The sequence below is a fragment of the Dermacentor variabilis genome, chromosome 4 (assembly GCF_050947875.1).
Source record: "Dermacentor variabilis isolate Ectoservices chromosome 4, ASM5094787v1, whole genome shotgun sequence".
NCBI classification, from domain to species: Eukaryota; Metazoa; Arthropoda; class Arachnida; order Ixodida; family Ixodidae; genus Dermacentor; species Dermacentor variabilis.
In genome coordinates this window covers 183,714,956-183,730,520 of record NC_134571.1, presented here as the reverse complement: position 1 = coordinate 183,730,520, position 15,565 = coordinate 183,714,956, and the positions used below count along the sequence as shown (strand labels likewise).

General features: G+C 44.5%; 1 protein-coding gene across 2 annotated transcripts in view; it reads left to right on the top strand.

Moving 5' to 3' along the window:
- The first annotated feature begins 1,426 nt into the window (after nt 1-1,426).
- The window catches only part of LOC142579987 (uncharacterized), a 62,059-nt gene continuing 47,920 nt past the window's right edge, over nt 1,427-15,565 (top strand). For both annotated transcript variants that reach the window (XM_075690695.1, XM_075690694.1), the window contains exons 1-2: nt 1,427-1,686; nt 12,441-12,642. In XM_075690695.1, the coding sequence (XP_075546810.1) occupies nt 1,564-1,686; nt 12,441-12,642 (325 nt within the window). In that variant the 5' untranslated portion in view covers nt 1,427-1,563. The remainder of the gene's footprint in view (nt 1,687-12,440; nt 12,643-15,565) is intronic.

The window sequence follows — 15,565 nt, the reverse complement described above, 5'->3', positions numbered from 1 at the left end:
TTGAGCCGAGAGATGTTTAGGAACACCAAAGTAGTAATATGAAACAATGGACCAGTATTTGTAAGCAAGCGTCTGCAAGATCAAAAATAACGTGCAGCGCGAAAGACAAGGACTGCGAAGACGACATACACAGCGCTGTGTATGTCGTCTTAACAGTCCTTGTCTTTCGCGCTGTACTTTATTTTTGATTATGAATTATCAACTAGCTCAAGCAACCACCCTAGTCTGCAAGAGTGGGCGAAGGAACGAGCAGTTGTTTTGCGACGCTGCGCGCCCTATTATCCTGCAGGAAATGGTATGGCTGAAAGTCGTACGAGACTTGAAACAGTTTATTTGCATGTATCCCAGTTTCAAAAACGAATGGAAGGGCTGCCTGGAGGCCGCTGTAGCTCATCACAATCGGTCGCACACTGCGAGTATCGGCTGCATTTGGCAACATTTGGAAAGACACCGGGGCTCCCTGCTGACCAACAGCTTGGTATTGCTGACCGCCTGCAATTGTGCGAGAAGCGGAAAACTGCGGAAGCCTACCAGCGATACCGCGAAGATATGAAGAGGGAGTTCGACCGCTACCACAACACGCGGATACCCCGGATATACAGCTGTACAATTTAGTACCCGTCAGAAAAGGTCTTCTGGGTACAAAGCAGGTGTACATGGGACCGTATCGCCTCGTGCAAACTGCAGTGCAAAAAACTTTTCTGAAGAGAGTTTGCTCGAGTTTGCAAACATTGGGAGCGAATTTGTGTATCATCCCCGGAGGGATGAGTCTTCAAAGAGGGGGAGTGTACGTGGACGTTGTGAAGAAGTTACAGCATGAGGGAATAAAGACGACGGCTGACACAATAGCGTAGCCCTACTGTGTATTATTACATTACAATGCTGAACGCAGCCATACTAAGAATCTCACAGCAACACCTGCAGGTAAAAAGCAAAAGCAGTGCAAGTGCTGGTGTATTCTGGACACTATGTTTGAAAACTTTTAGGCAAGAAGAGTGCAAGAAGCAGACATAACTGAATTTCTGTCAGAAATGTCAGACATTACTGACATTTCCAGTTGTGAGGTATCGGTAATGAGGACCCAGGTCTTTCTCAAACATGGCAACAGAGCCAATACAGGCTGATAATATTAAGTGTCTCCGAAATGAAACGTGTATCGATCCAATGCATATAACCACTGTCATAAGCAGAACGAGTCAGGGCTCTAACCAATGTTTTGGAAGCGTTGCAGATGAGTTATGACGCTTGCTATATTCTGTCAGCACCACATAGATGGATAAGATGGAAGCTACGTGTGCATGCTGGGCAACTTCACAACAGCAGAAGTGGCGGTAATCTGCAAGGGAGACGCTGACGCGCTCAAGAAATCTTATCAACTGCAGCAGCACGGGATGCGGAGCTGTTTGTGCAGTAGTAAAACCCAGGCGGCGGCGCAAGCTCGCTGTCCGCACTTGCCGGGTGTTCAGGCCTTGGGTGATGCTTCGGACTCAGTCCTGCAGTAGAAGCTTATAACAAGTTTGTATTGCGCAACGTCAAACGCCCACTTCAACGCGGTGTTCAGCTATGAAAGCTTTAATTAAAGACGGTGTGGTGTACTCCCCATTTCCGAGCGTAGAGATACCCCTGTGCTCGGCGTATATAATCGTCAAGGAAGTTCTTGCCAAAAATCCTGAACGACTGGCCTTGGTGAGTGATCATTCACTCCTTTCGAAACTGTAGCGTGATAAAGAAGATGTGGAATTCAAAACAGGGACGCCATTCATGATGCGGTCGGCCCCTGCTACTTCGGTAGCCTTTGAACATTCCTGCTCTTTTTACGCAAAGATGTTTGTTACTCGTTTGTTATTATTGGCTGTATGTTGAAGCAATATATTGGGATGAACATGTGTGCCCACTCGAGTATTCTAACGGGCGCTTTGCCGTAATCTTATATGTCCCTACCTTGCAGGTGCATTGCCCTCTTTTAGCTTACAAGCAGTACGCTGTTTACACCACGCGTTCCTTTCCTTACCTGATAGTGTCGTGGGTTGGCCCATAAAAGGCTACCTGATGAAAGCTGCGCCACGGCATAATGTTAGGAAACAGAGTCGCTTGTGTTGCACCTATGGAAAATTATTTCCTGAAATAGCTACCGCAGTCAATGGATATTCTTTTTGTATAAACTATATCTGAAAATAATATAACAGTGGAGCATTATGAGTTTTAAGTTTCGAAGCATATGAAGTGCTTTCGCGAGTTAATATTTTCACTCCAAGATTGCCTTTCCTTTTTTTTGCAAATATACACTTTCAAGCACCCTTCCCGCTACCCGGCGTCTCATATGGAGGTCACAGTAAGGAAAGCTGCCAGCGGTGTCAGAGGCGTCGCAACACGATAGGACACGCTGAAGGAAAAGCTTTGACGTTTATAGCATGAGAAGTGTAGCGTCCGCTCCATTGAGACCACTGCATGCACCAGAGCGTCGTTTGCAGCTGCAAACAAGGAATGCTCGTGCCTGTTTGCGCGACGCTCATGATATTGCAGCAACACAAGGCTTTTGAGTGTTTTGGCCGGCAAACGCACCGCGCATCCGTCCCCACCCATGACGATCTTCTCACTATCCGCGCACGGCATGCACATCGTCAATTTTAGCCACCACCCCTACAGACGCCAAGGCCTTCCGACTGCCACGACGACTAGCCTACTATTCCCAGCGTGCCACAGATTTCTGCGCTAAAATGTCAACGAATCAAGCTATGATCGCCACCCTGTGAGCGTCCGCTACAACGTTGTCTCTTCCGCTGTCTAACCTTCCCTCAGCTATTCGACCAGTCCCCTCCCGCACACAGCCGAATCTGTTGCCCTCATGATTTCCTCTTTCTGTACTCACTTTTCCTTTCCGCGCAATTTTCCCTCACGACGCCGTGCCTTGCTTCCCTGAAGGGTTCCAGAAATAACCATCTTTTCGTACTCGGGAGCATTTACCGTCGTTGCAGTGGCATCGACGGTGACGGCAACAACGAAAACGTGCCTCGAGCAATGAAATAATTTCGCAGATGTGATCCCACAATAGAAAAATTGAACCTGCCCAGTTTATTCACCGCAGTGCCCACAGCATGAAGATTACCAGGAATTGGGTTGGGGCCCCTGCAACTGTGTTCTCTGCCTCTCCTACTTCCATGCTTCTTGTTTATGTGACAACGGCAGTAGAAAGGAAAGCTTATGAGAACGCCATGCATTTTGCTTGCACATGGCCTTGGAATCAGAACGCATGTAGGCTCGCAGCCACGCCGATGGCCGTCTTAGCTTTCCGGTAAACTTGCTTTGGGTTACCCATTCAGGCTAAGACCTAATTGCAGGAAAAATGTTCTGTACAGTTTCTTTCGTTTTTTAACACGAAAGCGTTTTATGCCTGGCTCCGCCTAAAATGTGCCCTGTGTACGTACGTGCCGTAATTATCATGGCGCTAGTTGCCTGGCATTTGCATGAAATGACGATATTTCGTGCCTTTGTGAGCTGAAACCAAAGCGGCCGCAAAAAGCCGCCATGCAGTTGGTGTTGCCGTCGGCGAGTTGTCTCGGTGGGCCACCTTGGCGGGCGGTAAACAGGGATCGTGGCGGGCTTGCTCTTTCTAGGGTGACCAGAAAAACAATATGATGCGCGATGAGGCATGAAGATGCACGCTGAGTCGCACCACATTTTAGACAGCGCTATGGGCCGCGTATCGCAGAAAACTTGGCGTTGGCGCCAACGAAAATTCCGGTATATATTTAGGGTAAATCTTCGTGCCACGCCTTGCTATATGACGTGCGGTATATCCTGGTTATGTTGCCACACCATCCTATCATTAAGGTCGGTCATACCTTAATTGCCTTACATGCTTGACAAGGTTATTCCTCGTAATTTTGAGAATGTCCAGCCACAAATAAACGCCATGAAAGAAAACACCGACCACGCATGCCTTTAACGTGAAATCTTCTCGGACTTAAATAGTAAAACGAAGAAACAATATCAACCTGAAAATGATCTTTTTTTTTGCGTATCTGGGCACCTCCTTCGGTATCGTTTCTACCAGAAAACATGCCCTCGTGCATGGTGTTCGCCGGCAGCGTTTTGCGGTAATAAGTACGGTTACATAAGCTTCAGTTGCCGGAAAATGTGAGAAGCAGTCAGGCATTTGCGAATGCTATTGCACTCAACTCTTAAACGTGAAGCGTCCTCCAATTTTTTTATTTCCTTCATGCGGGTGCTGGCGTTCGTGGCGCGTTTCCTTTCCGTCGCTATAACGGCGCCATGCGTTACCGCCTGGTGGCTTCCGGAGTTCTCTTTGGGCACCCAGCAGCCCTTGTCATTGGTTGCTGTCATTGCTGTCCCCCTTCCAGCGAAGCTATCACTTAATGAAGCGAAGCTTGTATTGCTGCAGTCACGTCGGCGTCGGTGTTTCCGTACTAAAAGACCCAAGTCACGCGAAAATTAACATGGCTTGTCAGGCTGTGGATTCGAACTACCGACCTCCGGGCTGCCAGACCACCACGCTAACTGATTTAGCCACTATCAGTTCATCGTACGCGATCTTTAAAGCGGGCGTTTTATAGACATGAACAAGCAGACGCAGCGAAAGGCGCGAGCCAATCACAGGCGTCCCGTCTTTCCGGAAGAGGGAAAGCGTGTGATCGCGTGTTGGCTGGCGCGCCCGCCGTTTCTTTCCCTATGGTTTCTGGCCAGTTCAGGCCCGGCAGTAAGATGGAATAGGCCGCGTTTGGTTCGTTCTGCCGAAGAGCAGGCTGCGTTGAAGAAACGGCCGCGGGAACGGGCCGCGCGTCGTGCATTCTTCCGAACAACAGGCGGCGTTTCATGAACGCCGCCGGGAACTCGCTCGAGAAAGGGCTCGTCGCCGACGTGCGGTCCTCGCCGTGAGGGAGCGCGAAGCCGAGTCGTTAGCACAACGAAGAGCCGCGGATCCCGAGCTTCGCTTGCGCTCCTCTTCGCAATAGTGGAATGGCGGACAATTAATTTATTTATTTATATTTATAAAGGACTGTGCACATTTGGGGACTTGTATTTTTGAATGTGCAACGAAGCTACCACCTATCTTTTTGAATACGCGTTTCGCGTTTGTGTTATGACCAAGTCATCTAAAGAGGGAGCAAGGAATTTTTTTGCAATATCAACTTCGAATGCTGAACCACTATGCATGTATTTGAGGCGTTCTTGGGGTATTTATTTGGGACATGTGCTACATCCCACGAAATGGGAGATGGGGAAGAAAACGGCTGTATCGCGGCTTGACAATGCTTGACACAGCGAACAGTAATTTCAGCTAGTACAATAATAACAGACTGAAATCCAAAACTTTCGGTACTGCAGAAATCAATCCCAAAATATTTTCTTAAGGTTTCCATAAGACAGTAGCGATAGATACATTTAGTCTATGAATATTTAGCGTTAAAGGAAGAGCATATTTCAATGATTGCATTTTACGGTTTGTGCGCGGCCGTGGCACATACGGGAATTCACAGTGTCGTGTTGTGTAGGGAATTGGATTCCTGTGTAGACTCGCAGTTTCAGATAAAAAAAGCGATTCCGTACTGAAAATGCTACTTATACAGGTAAAGAATACGCATTGCATAAAGAGCAGTAGCATTGCTGACGCATGAACTGGAGTATAATGATACGGAGGGATCTGAAAAGAAAGGTGTTTAGGCAATAGGCTGATAACGCGACCTGCTGCATTGTTATTAATTTGTTCACATTAGATAATGAGGTTCCTGCCCACGCCAAGTGTAAGTATATAAAGTGCGACTGAAACAGAGAAAAATATATTAGCCACTTAGTTTGCTGAGGCAATGTATTTTGATATCTTCCTAAAGTACCTAAGTTCGGGATAGTGTGTCTGCCAGGTTTTTCATGTGCACATCCCACAACATAAGTACGCAAAAGTTATCCCAAGTGTTCTAACTTTACCAGCTAACATTGCTGTCGAATATAAGTGCTCGTTTGACTGTGTACGACATTATTTTTTACCTTTGTATTAGGAGACTCTGTTTTGAAGGTGTTTATTAAAAGCCCGTTATGCCTAAGTGATGTTTGCCCAGGTCGCTCTGCCTGTAAGGCTGCGCATGTCAATTACTGAAATAAATCAATTCGTATCTTCTGCGTAAATAACGGATTGGACTTCGCTGTCTGTGTGCACTTAATCAATACCGCATATATTTATGAACGGGCCTTTACGAAGTATCTTTATCTTGACTATGGCCGGTCTCTGGCGGTAACCTAGAAATAGGCCGTAACGTCCTCTAGAACAGGCTCAAAGACATCTCTTTTTTCGCACTTGTAAGTACGTGCTAAATAAGATGAAACAGTCGAACAAACCTAATCGATGGATCAAACACGACTCTATCCATAAAAAAGAAAGTAAAACAAATAAGGCGAAAAAACGCTCAAAATAAATCCCGCTGCCTGAACTAGACATAGGTTCAGTCTAGCAGTCATCGATACAAAACCTAAATTGCGGTGGGTAAAGCAAACTATTAGAGGAGCATTGTTCCCAATTTTTTTAAGAACTCGCAGCAGAAATTTCGAAATTGTTATGGCCGTGATTTCTTCTAGCAATTATTTCCAATCACTGTTCCTTCCACCCATGTAGCCGTGTGCCCGTATGCATATTGATCCACTGAAAATAGCTCGAGCAGGGGTACTAAACCATCCAGTGAAGACTGACACGAAAAAGCTGCTGGCCCAGGCAATATACCCAACGTATTCCTTAATATGTTCAATGAACCACTAATATTGTTACCTAGCCTTGAACAATTTTTTTTAACATCGAGTACCCTTCCTCCAGATTGGAAAATTGCCAAAATAGTCGCAGTTCTCAAATCTCGAAACACTTCTTAGGTGTCTAGTTTGAGACCAATTTCACTAACTTTGACTGCGTGGAAATTTCTGGTACATATAGTACTAAAAGAAATAACCGTTTATATTGGCTAAGAATCTTCCCTATTACCCTGTCAACACGATTTCCGCAGATGACTTTCCACAATCACTCAAGACATCGGACAAACACATGACATATCTGATTCATTGATAAACGACCTCAACAGTGGTGGTTGTAAAACTTTATTTTACAAAGCAGGGGTCATGAGAATCACATGGACCTCAGGTACACCTACTTGTACTAGATATTTCATGGGCATTCAACCGCGTACCACAGAAAACGCTAAAAAAATCTATTCCCATTAGGTGATGGTCCTTTTTATGTATTGTGAACTACCGCACTAATCAATATTTAATTCAAAATAATAATGACGCCTCTAGTTTAGCCCCTGTAACTGCCAGTGTGCCGCATTGTAGGCATCTGAGACCCGTTTTTCCCCCCTCATTTACACGAATTGCCTTCTAGGTGTTATGAAAATATCCGACTTTCTGCGGATGATTGCACCTTGTGCTGTGAAATTCACTCTAATCATGGCCATGAAACCTTAAACAATACCCTAAAGTCCGTTTCCTCTTGGCGTCAGGAGTGGCAGATGACTTTCAAAGAAGAGAAATCTCCGACATCAACAATAACTAGAAACAATCAAATATCTCACTGAACTTACATTATCAATGACACGCCTCCAAATAGGATTTTCAAGCACAAGTAGTTAGGTCTAACGTTTGAGGTGACCTGTGATGGGAAACGCGCGTTAAAAAATTACATCGAGCGCGCTAAAGAGGCTCTTTTTTCCTGTGAAGGAGCCTTCGTCCGGTGTCACTAGACCCAAAGCTACTATATTACGACATGGTTCTTCAACTATCCTTGAGTATGCTATGATTGTTTGGTTTCCTTTCACCAATAAATCTACTGGCCAGGCTTGAAGGCTTGCACCAAAGGGCATTAGAGTTTATTTCAAATTATTATGAACTAACAACCAACGAAACATACTGGTTTGCTAACCTTACGAAAGTCAGGTTACTTTGCCGGACTAATGTTTCGGTTTCAATTTTTTCACGGCGACATAACCCTTCATAAAGTCATAGTTATCAGTTTTTGCGCGTATCAGACCTTATACGACATAAACACCCTGACAAGATTGTTGAACACAGGTACAACTCAAAGTGTTTTAAATACTCTTAGTTTGATTGAGCAATCAGAGAGTGGAACCAATTGGGTCCTTGATTTACGGGAAGTTTGACGAAAAAACATACAAGTGTTGGCCAAGAAAGCAGTAAGTGCCCATAGGTGAGGATCACTATTTGACACGTTATTTTTATACATTGTTCGACGCTACCATGTTCGTCACAAAAACTTTGAAACGTTTTTTTTCTGTATACTTAGTTTTATGTTACTTGCTTTTGATTCTATGTTTATGTAATTAGGTTCTGTGTATTGTCACAGTTATCTTGATGTCTAATTATCGTAACTCTGTATTCCATTGTGTTTCACAGTACCTGTCCTAAGTCTGTTTTACGCATAACTCATGTGTGTGCCCTCCCTACTATGATTTCGTTTGAGATTGGCGGTATACATAAATAAATATATTTATCAAACTTCTTGGAAAAACGGCTGTTTTTCGCCCAATTTAAGTAGGGACTCGATCTTGGCTGATTCTAGCTCCGGAAGATGATGTCTGAAGGGAATTAATTACGTGTTGAAAGTGACATTCAAATGAACTGCACACCAAGTAGATTAACGAATCAGAAAGCTGTTCTCAATATGCTCAGAACTTGGGCACTTCAGTTTCTCGAAGTTTACTTGCAGAAACAGGATACCATTTCCACTGATGACAATATCGCTGGCAGAGCACTTCGGTTAGGTATTCGTAAGAGATGGCAATGAATTCGCATCTTGCGCAAACACACAGTGGAATTTACCATTGAAATATTTATTCAGATCCCATTTATCATATATGGTTGTTGTGCCGTCTGATTTGAAACGAGGTGCAGTGGTGTTGGCTGGTGAGGCAAAGCTTCATAATTGACAGCATTAGTTTGTATTTATTATGGTAGTTGAACACAAAAAGTGGAAGTGTGTAGCAGACATTCTGTTTTTTATTGTACTGTTTGTTTAGACATACATGGCCTGGGATGAAGGGGCCGAAGGAAAATGTCAGTGCCTAATGAACGCCCCCCCCCCCCCCTAATCGCACATAAGCAGCTTTTAACAATGCTAATACGAATATAGCTCTGATTATTTACTGCCTTGTCCTGCTGGCGCAAGCGACGAACCCGTCGCGACATTGGCCGTATAAGCTGTGGTTCACCCAGGATTCATCCAGGTTCACTCAGGTTCACTCAGGTTCACTCAGCACATTCTTACAGTCAGTCATAGAAGCCCCAACTGATATATGATTGTCATATCGATGAAGCGTTTAAAAAAGCAAAATTTAGAATCCGTTGTACATTTGTGAACAGCATGCGTGAAGTCAAGCGACGTTGTAAAGTTAAGCCATCGTTGTTAATCAAGGAGGAAGGAAATGATATGTGCACTGCTTTGTGGTAACACATTCTATCGATTATATCGCCTGGAAATAAGGTTAGGCTGAGCTGGAAACTGGGAATAATTATATGTACAACCGAGTTATGATGCAGTGGAGCACTAGCGGTTTTATCGAAACAAAGCGTTAACAAAGAGAAATTACCTTTACACAGATAGAAATGTCCCAGTCGTAAAAATTCAGGAATCGCCAGGCAATTTCCGGCGTGTTAAAAATTATCCATTGGCAGTAAGCCTCGGGTGTTAACATCGTTCTCGTGCGCCAACTGGCTATGACTTCATGTGAATTTCCAAAGAGGAACATCGCGGACGGAAGCATATATTCACGAACCATTGTAGAAAATTTATTCATTTAGAACCTACGCTAAGCAGCTTCAGCATCCCTCGAGTAAGAGATAAATTAAAATTTTACCTTTCCGTTAAGCATCATTCCTATCTCATTCATTCATTCCTAATTTCTGTGGTTGGGCACATTCACAGCAAAACATGCCAGCATACAGACAGATTTCCGTATGAAGAAACGACACAAAAAGAAGAGGGAAAGTGTTGACTACATTTCGCGTTGAAATAAAAGACTCACAGATTGCTAGTACTTGGTGGTTGTCAACGGAAACGCGCTCCTGCTATGGCAACAGAACGTTTGTCACTGCGAGTAGCATCGCGCATTAAGGAGGGTAGGCTAGCGTCCCAATCAGATCTGGTGTTCCATAGGTAACGCACCTCATGGACGTGGCATACATTAAAATAGAACCTGCAGTTGCGCCCTACAGTTTCCTGCGTGTGACGCATAAATTTGGCAAGAAATCTTCTGTTATATGATAAACACATTGCTAGAGCTTGGTGACATTTGTGAACTCCTGCAATTTATTCTTGAAGTCTAAAAAATTACACTACGACCAGGCACGGTGACCCATCTCGGGCTTTACTTATACGAGGGCAGCGCTCGTTTCGCCTCGCGTAGCTTTCATGAGGATTCGACGCTTGCAAAGGGGGGCGTACAAACCAATCAGTACAGTATGGTGGGTCCAATGATGATATGTACCCACATACATGGTTTATGAGCCAATTGCATTGAAGTATGATTGGCTGTAAGTAAATTTCAGCTGGAGTTTAGTCTGCGATATTTTGTTGAGTACATTGTGTTATTTTTTTTTGCTAGATATTTTTTATTATAAAGGCTATGAGCGTAGTAGCGGAGCAGGCGCTTTCTTAATAGGAGTTCCTGGTCAGCGTAGGCACACTTGGTCACTAAAAATGTAATGTTCACACAACTAATACCAAAATTCCGGTAATTCATTTTTACAAGAGTTTAGGGACAGCTCTCGAAATGGCAAATGCGGAGGCGGTCACCATTTTAATACACCCATACTAATCATATCTCGAAAATTGCGCCTAATCGGAGGTATTCATTGTCGAATTTAAATGGTAAATCTACGTAATATTGAAACTGAGTGCGACCCGTAACGAAGGATAGGATTCGGTTTCAGTGATGGCATGTTGTGCCTGCTTGGCAAAATGGGCGGCATCAGTGCCTGCTTCTACTGGCCACGACATTCAATTTCGAAGTTGGTCGAGCTTCGTTGAACGGCGTTTCCGTTTGCTGCCATAGCGGGGTCCCCTTTACTGTGCGCACTCTGCGCGGGGTTCGTATTTCGGATCTATAGAGAGTTCCAATTCGAAGACAATCATCTTATAACAGGTAAGATTTTCTAGACTTCTAAAAAAATTCTGATGTATTGTAATGTGACTGCCTCCAAATTTGTCATTGGGAGATCTGCACAGCCGTGATAAAAATATTAACGGAGAAGTTCTTTCGGGAGTTGTATAAGTATGCGTCAGCATTGTGTGCCTTGCTCATCTCCAGGCAGCCGGGTGTCATCGGTATTAGGAAACTTTATTCGACCAGCATAAACCCTTATCAACCCTCATCGGCCATTATCAACATTATAGAACATGATCCGACCCTATCGACTCTTATCGGTCCTTGTCAAAATGGTTGTCCAGCGATGCTCTGGCAAAACCTTCACTACAATTGCTTAAGGAGGTATGCATTGCTTCATTGATGGTTCGGATGCTTATTTTGAGCTTGATATTTATTGAAGCGTATGCTGTTCTTTGTGTTGTATGGGTGTTTTAAGTGAATGCATGCAATGTTAGCTTTACTATGCTGAGCCTCCACCTTACGTGGGTATGCGCCATTGAAGTTTTCATTTTATTACGGGTGTATAACACATTGCCTGCGGTACGAACCATTGCATTCGATTGTCAACCACTGTAATGGTATGAACCATTGTTCCGGGCGGTATGAACCATTGTATATGAACCATTGTCTTACGTGATGGACGGAAAAATTTATAGTTGGGTAAGCATACAAACGCTACGCCTGTAAACGTCGCTTACCAGTGCTTGGTAATTACGCCTCTGAAACTCACGTTAATGGCGGCAAAGTATGTGCTCCTTAGCTAGGAACTTCTCTGATAAAAAATAAACATTACGTTCGCTAAGCAGCACTACACTGTTTTATAAAAGAATGATATAGTCTAAAAACAAATAAACAAAAACACCGCCTACATTTCTCGCAGCAAATTACGTTTCCTTCACATTGTATGTTTTTTTTCTACTCTCGTGCATTAATTTATTCTGTACTGTTTCCTTGCCCTCACTGATGCAGTGAACCCTTTCCTAGTAGCTTGATGAATGCTTCACCTGTCGTAAAACATTACACAAGAGGGGGGAGGCTAAGTTTTCTATCGCTGCTGTCTGACCACTACAACTTAGAACACCACCCCTAGCCCGACTTCGTCCTACCTGCGAAAACATGAATCCTCTTTTTTTATTGACTGAATGATTGGCTGAGAAGGCAAGGACAGTCGTACACGCTTCGTCATTAACGTTGAATTATGTAGCGCGTACAGCAGAGTCAAGCGATTCATGAAACGACATCTTTGCACGGCAATCTCTCCATTCTCATGTGCTCGTCTTGCAGGTCGATAACGACGAACATGTTACACGACGCGAGTTTTTCCTGCGAATGCAACGCTACGCTGCAGGCTTCCAGCAGCACGGCGTCTCAGCGGGTGACCGCGTCTGCGTTCACTTGAGCAACAGCGTAGACAACCTGGCTGCCATGTACGGCTGCATATTTGCCGGAGCTACGTTGGTGCTGGCCAAGACTTCGCTGACAGAAGGTGCGTTCCAGGAAAGCTAAATTTACGAGCTCAATAAATTGAAATTATGACGTTTAATACGCTAGCATTAGGAGTGCAATATCCCCCGAAAAGGCATGTGTAGGAAGTGTGGAAAACCGGTCCCGAGGCAAGGGTATATACAAGGCGATAATTCTAAACTTTAGGTAATATTTAAGTTGGCCTGTGGCCGACAGGATCATTTCTTTTTTCACGAGCTAGAATATTCAACGAGGCGGATAATACTAGCACAATAAATCAAAACGCAGATACAACTAATTAACGGAAATTCACTCAATAACTTCTTCAGTAAGTATTTACGGCACATACTGAAATTTACGAATTGTAGCCGGTGAGCTAGCATGACGCATCCACTTAAAATTGGTTTCCGGGATGACGCCCTTCTTGAGATATCTTCCCCATAATGTGGAACGAAACAGGTGAGAATTCCAATTACTTTGGCGCTTTAATCCATAAACGAGCGTTTCACTAAAAAAATAAGTAGAACAAAACTAAATTTTTACGGCAGGTTTGATGGAGCATATCTCCAATGTAGCATCATTCTCGAAATTCATTCCAAGTGGATACGCCTTGCAAACTCACCGCCAATAATGCGTAAATTACAATAGGTGTCGCGAAGGAAATAACAGAAAAGAAAGTTAGTTATTTTTGTTAATTGGTTGAATGTGTCTCAATTTCTCGTGCAAGCGATGTCCCCCTCTCTTAATTGATTAGAGACATGATTAGAATAATGTTTCCTGCTACATGCCATTTTTAAAATTCCATAAGGATTAGAAACGATCACCTTGCGTATAAATCGAAAGAGTGCAGGCACACGTCTCAAAACAAAACAAAACATTTCATTTCGAGGTTTCGGCCGGGGTCCGGCCTTCATCAAAAACCTTAATGAAGGCCGAAACCTACCGGAACGTTAGAATTGAAGAAGGATTGAAATTTCGACGAGTTGGTACTGGTTGAACATGTTTAAGGGGCGGAGCAAGACGATGAAGACAGAAGGCAATATTCGTCGTCTTGCCACTGTCTTCTGCCCTTCAAGACGTTGCAATTGAGTATAATTTATCAACAGAAGCTGAACTTCGCAGTTATATTCAGCTTCTTTGCGCAATAGTTTCCGTTGGTGGATTAACCTCCTCAAACGCCTACAGAGAATTCTCGCCACTCAGTCTTTTATATATATAGGTAGAGAAAAGAAAGAATACAAAAGAAAAATGAGCCAGCGTAGAAAAGAGAAAAAAGAAAGTGTTACAGAGAGCTAATAGCTAATAGATTTCTCGTTGGTTCTAGCGGTGTTGACCATGAATTCCCGGAGTAGCGCCCCTGATCATTGGCAGAGCTCAGGTCGTTCACACGTTCTTGAAAACGAGTGTCATGGGGCCATGATGTCAGCGGCGGTAAAAAAGAATGCGGTACGCGTGCGACTACAAGCTAGACGAACACGCAAGCTATATTGTGGCGCTCTGATCAATCACAGGTGGTGTTTGTGGATTCAGACGGCCTTGTAGCTTTCTTTATTATGCTGTGATGGTTAGGATCGTCACGTTGCAAGGCGTGTGAAGCGAGGAATATCTAGGAGACAGCGCCTGATTAGGAAACATACGACAAATATATTAGACGGCACGTAAACACGACTAATATCTTCAACTAGAACCATGCATGCAAGGCTGTTTGTAAACAGGGGAAAAAAAGAAATGTAGTCTCACGAGGTTGCGGTTAAAGTCAGGAGCGTGGAGAGACTCGTAGAGTCCTTGGGGTGGAACACTCGCTGGTAGAGTGATGACCGCCGTGGAAAAGTAGACGCAGCAGTACGGGGCAAGAAAGGGGGACGGCCCACAGCTCTGTAGACGGGAATAGGCCGCTCCGAGGTCTCGTGCAAGAAGACGGCCCAAGGCGCTCGTTTTCGATGACGGACGCCCGCTCTTAACCTCGCGCGTAGGTGCGGGTTCGAGGTTGCAGCAGGCCGCTCCGAGGTCTCATGCCGTGCAAGGACCCGAGGCGTTCTCTGTCCCGAAGACGGACGCGCATGTCGAGTGAACCTCACTCGTAGATGTGGGTTCCGTAGACCCTGAGGCCCTAGTCGTGCCGGCGTTCCAACGATCCCTTGCGCGAGCCCCTTTTTCATTCGCTACACGAGCCTCCCTTGTCTTTCTTTTCGTCTTGTTGAGGACAGCCGCACTGTCGTCTGCTCTTGCGTTCCTTACTTTGTGAGTACTTCTTCACAGGTGCTTCAACTGCCTTCATTCTCCTAATTTTGAAGCTTGAGGTGAAGTTAAGAACTGCTCAACCAGCGCTAGAAACAAAAATGTCAGGTGTAACTTTGCGGGGCAAGAAAACGGCGGTTTGGGTTACAGAACAAACGGGGGTGGCCGGTATTCGAGTTGACACAAAGAGAGAAAGACGGGGAGCTGGGCAGGCCACTTAATGCGTAGGGCAGATAGCCGGCGGTACATTAGAGTTACAAAATGTATACCAAAAGAAAAAGAAAGCGTAGTGGAGGACGACTGAAAATTTGATGGTGTAATGTATTTGGGAAATTTACAGGCATAACATCAGATCAGCTGGCGGAAGACAGGGGTATTTCATGTCGCTGACACAGGCTTCCTCTCTGCAGTATGGACAAAAATTAGGCTTCTGCTGATGATGAAGTTAGTGGTAGACTTAGCAACCATACAAGCCTGACTGCATACAAAATGTTTGAGAAACTTAGCAACAAATGATTACGGCACGTTTCGCAATTAACTTCCAATGATCTCTTTCAATCCCGTGACAGAGCTGGGAGAGTGGCTTGAGCGACGTTTAAGACATTAAACTTAGGTTCTAAAGCAAGGAAGTGGTTGCAAGTAGATATATGCACACGAAATCGTCTTGTACAATACACGTGTTGCATATTGTAGCGATACGCTGCTGT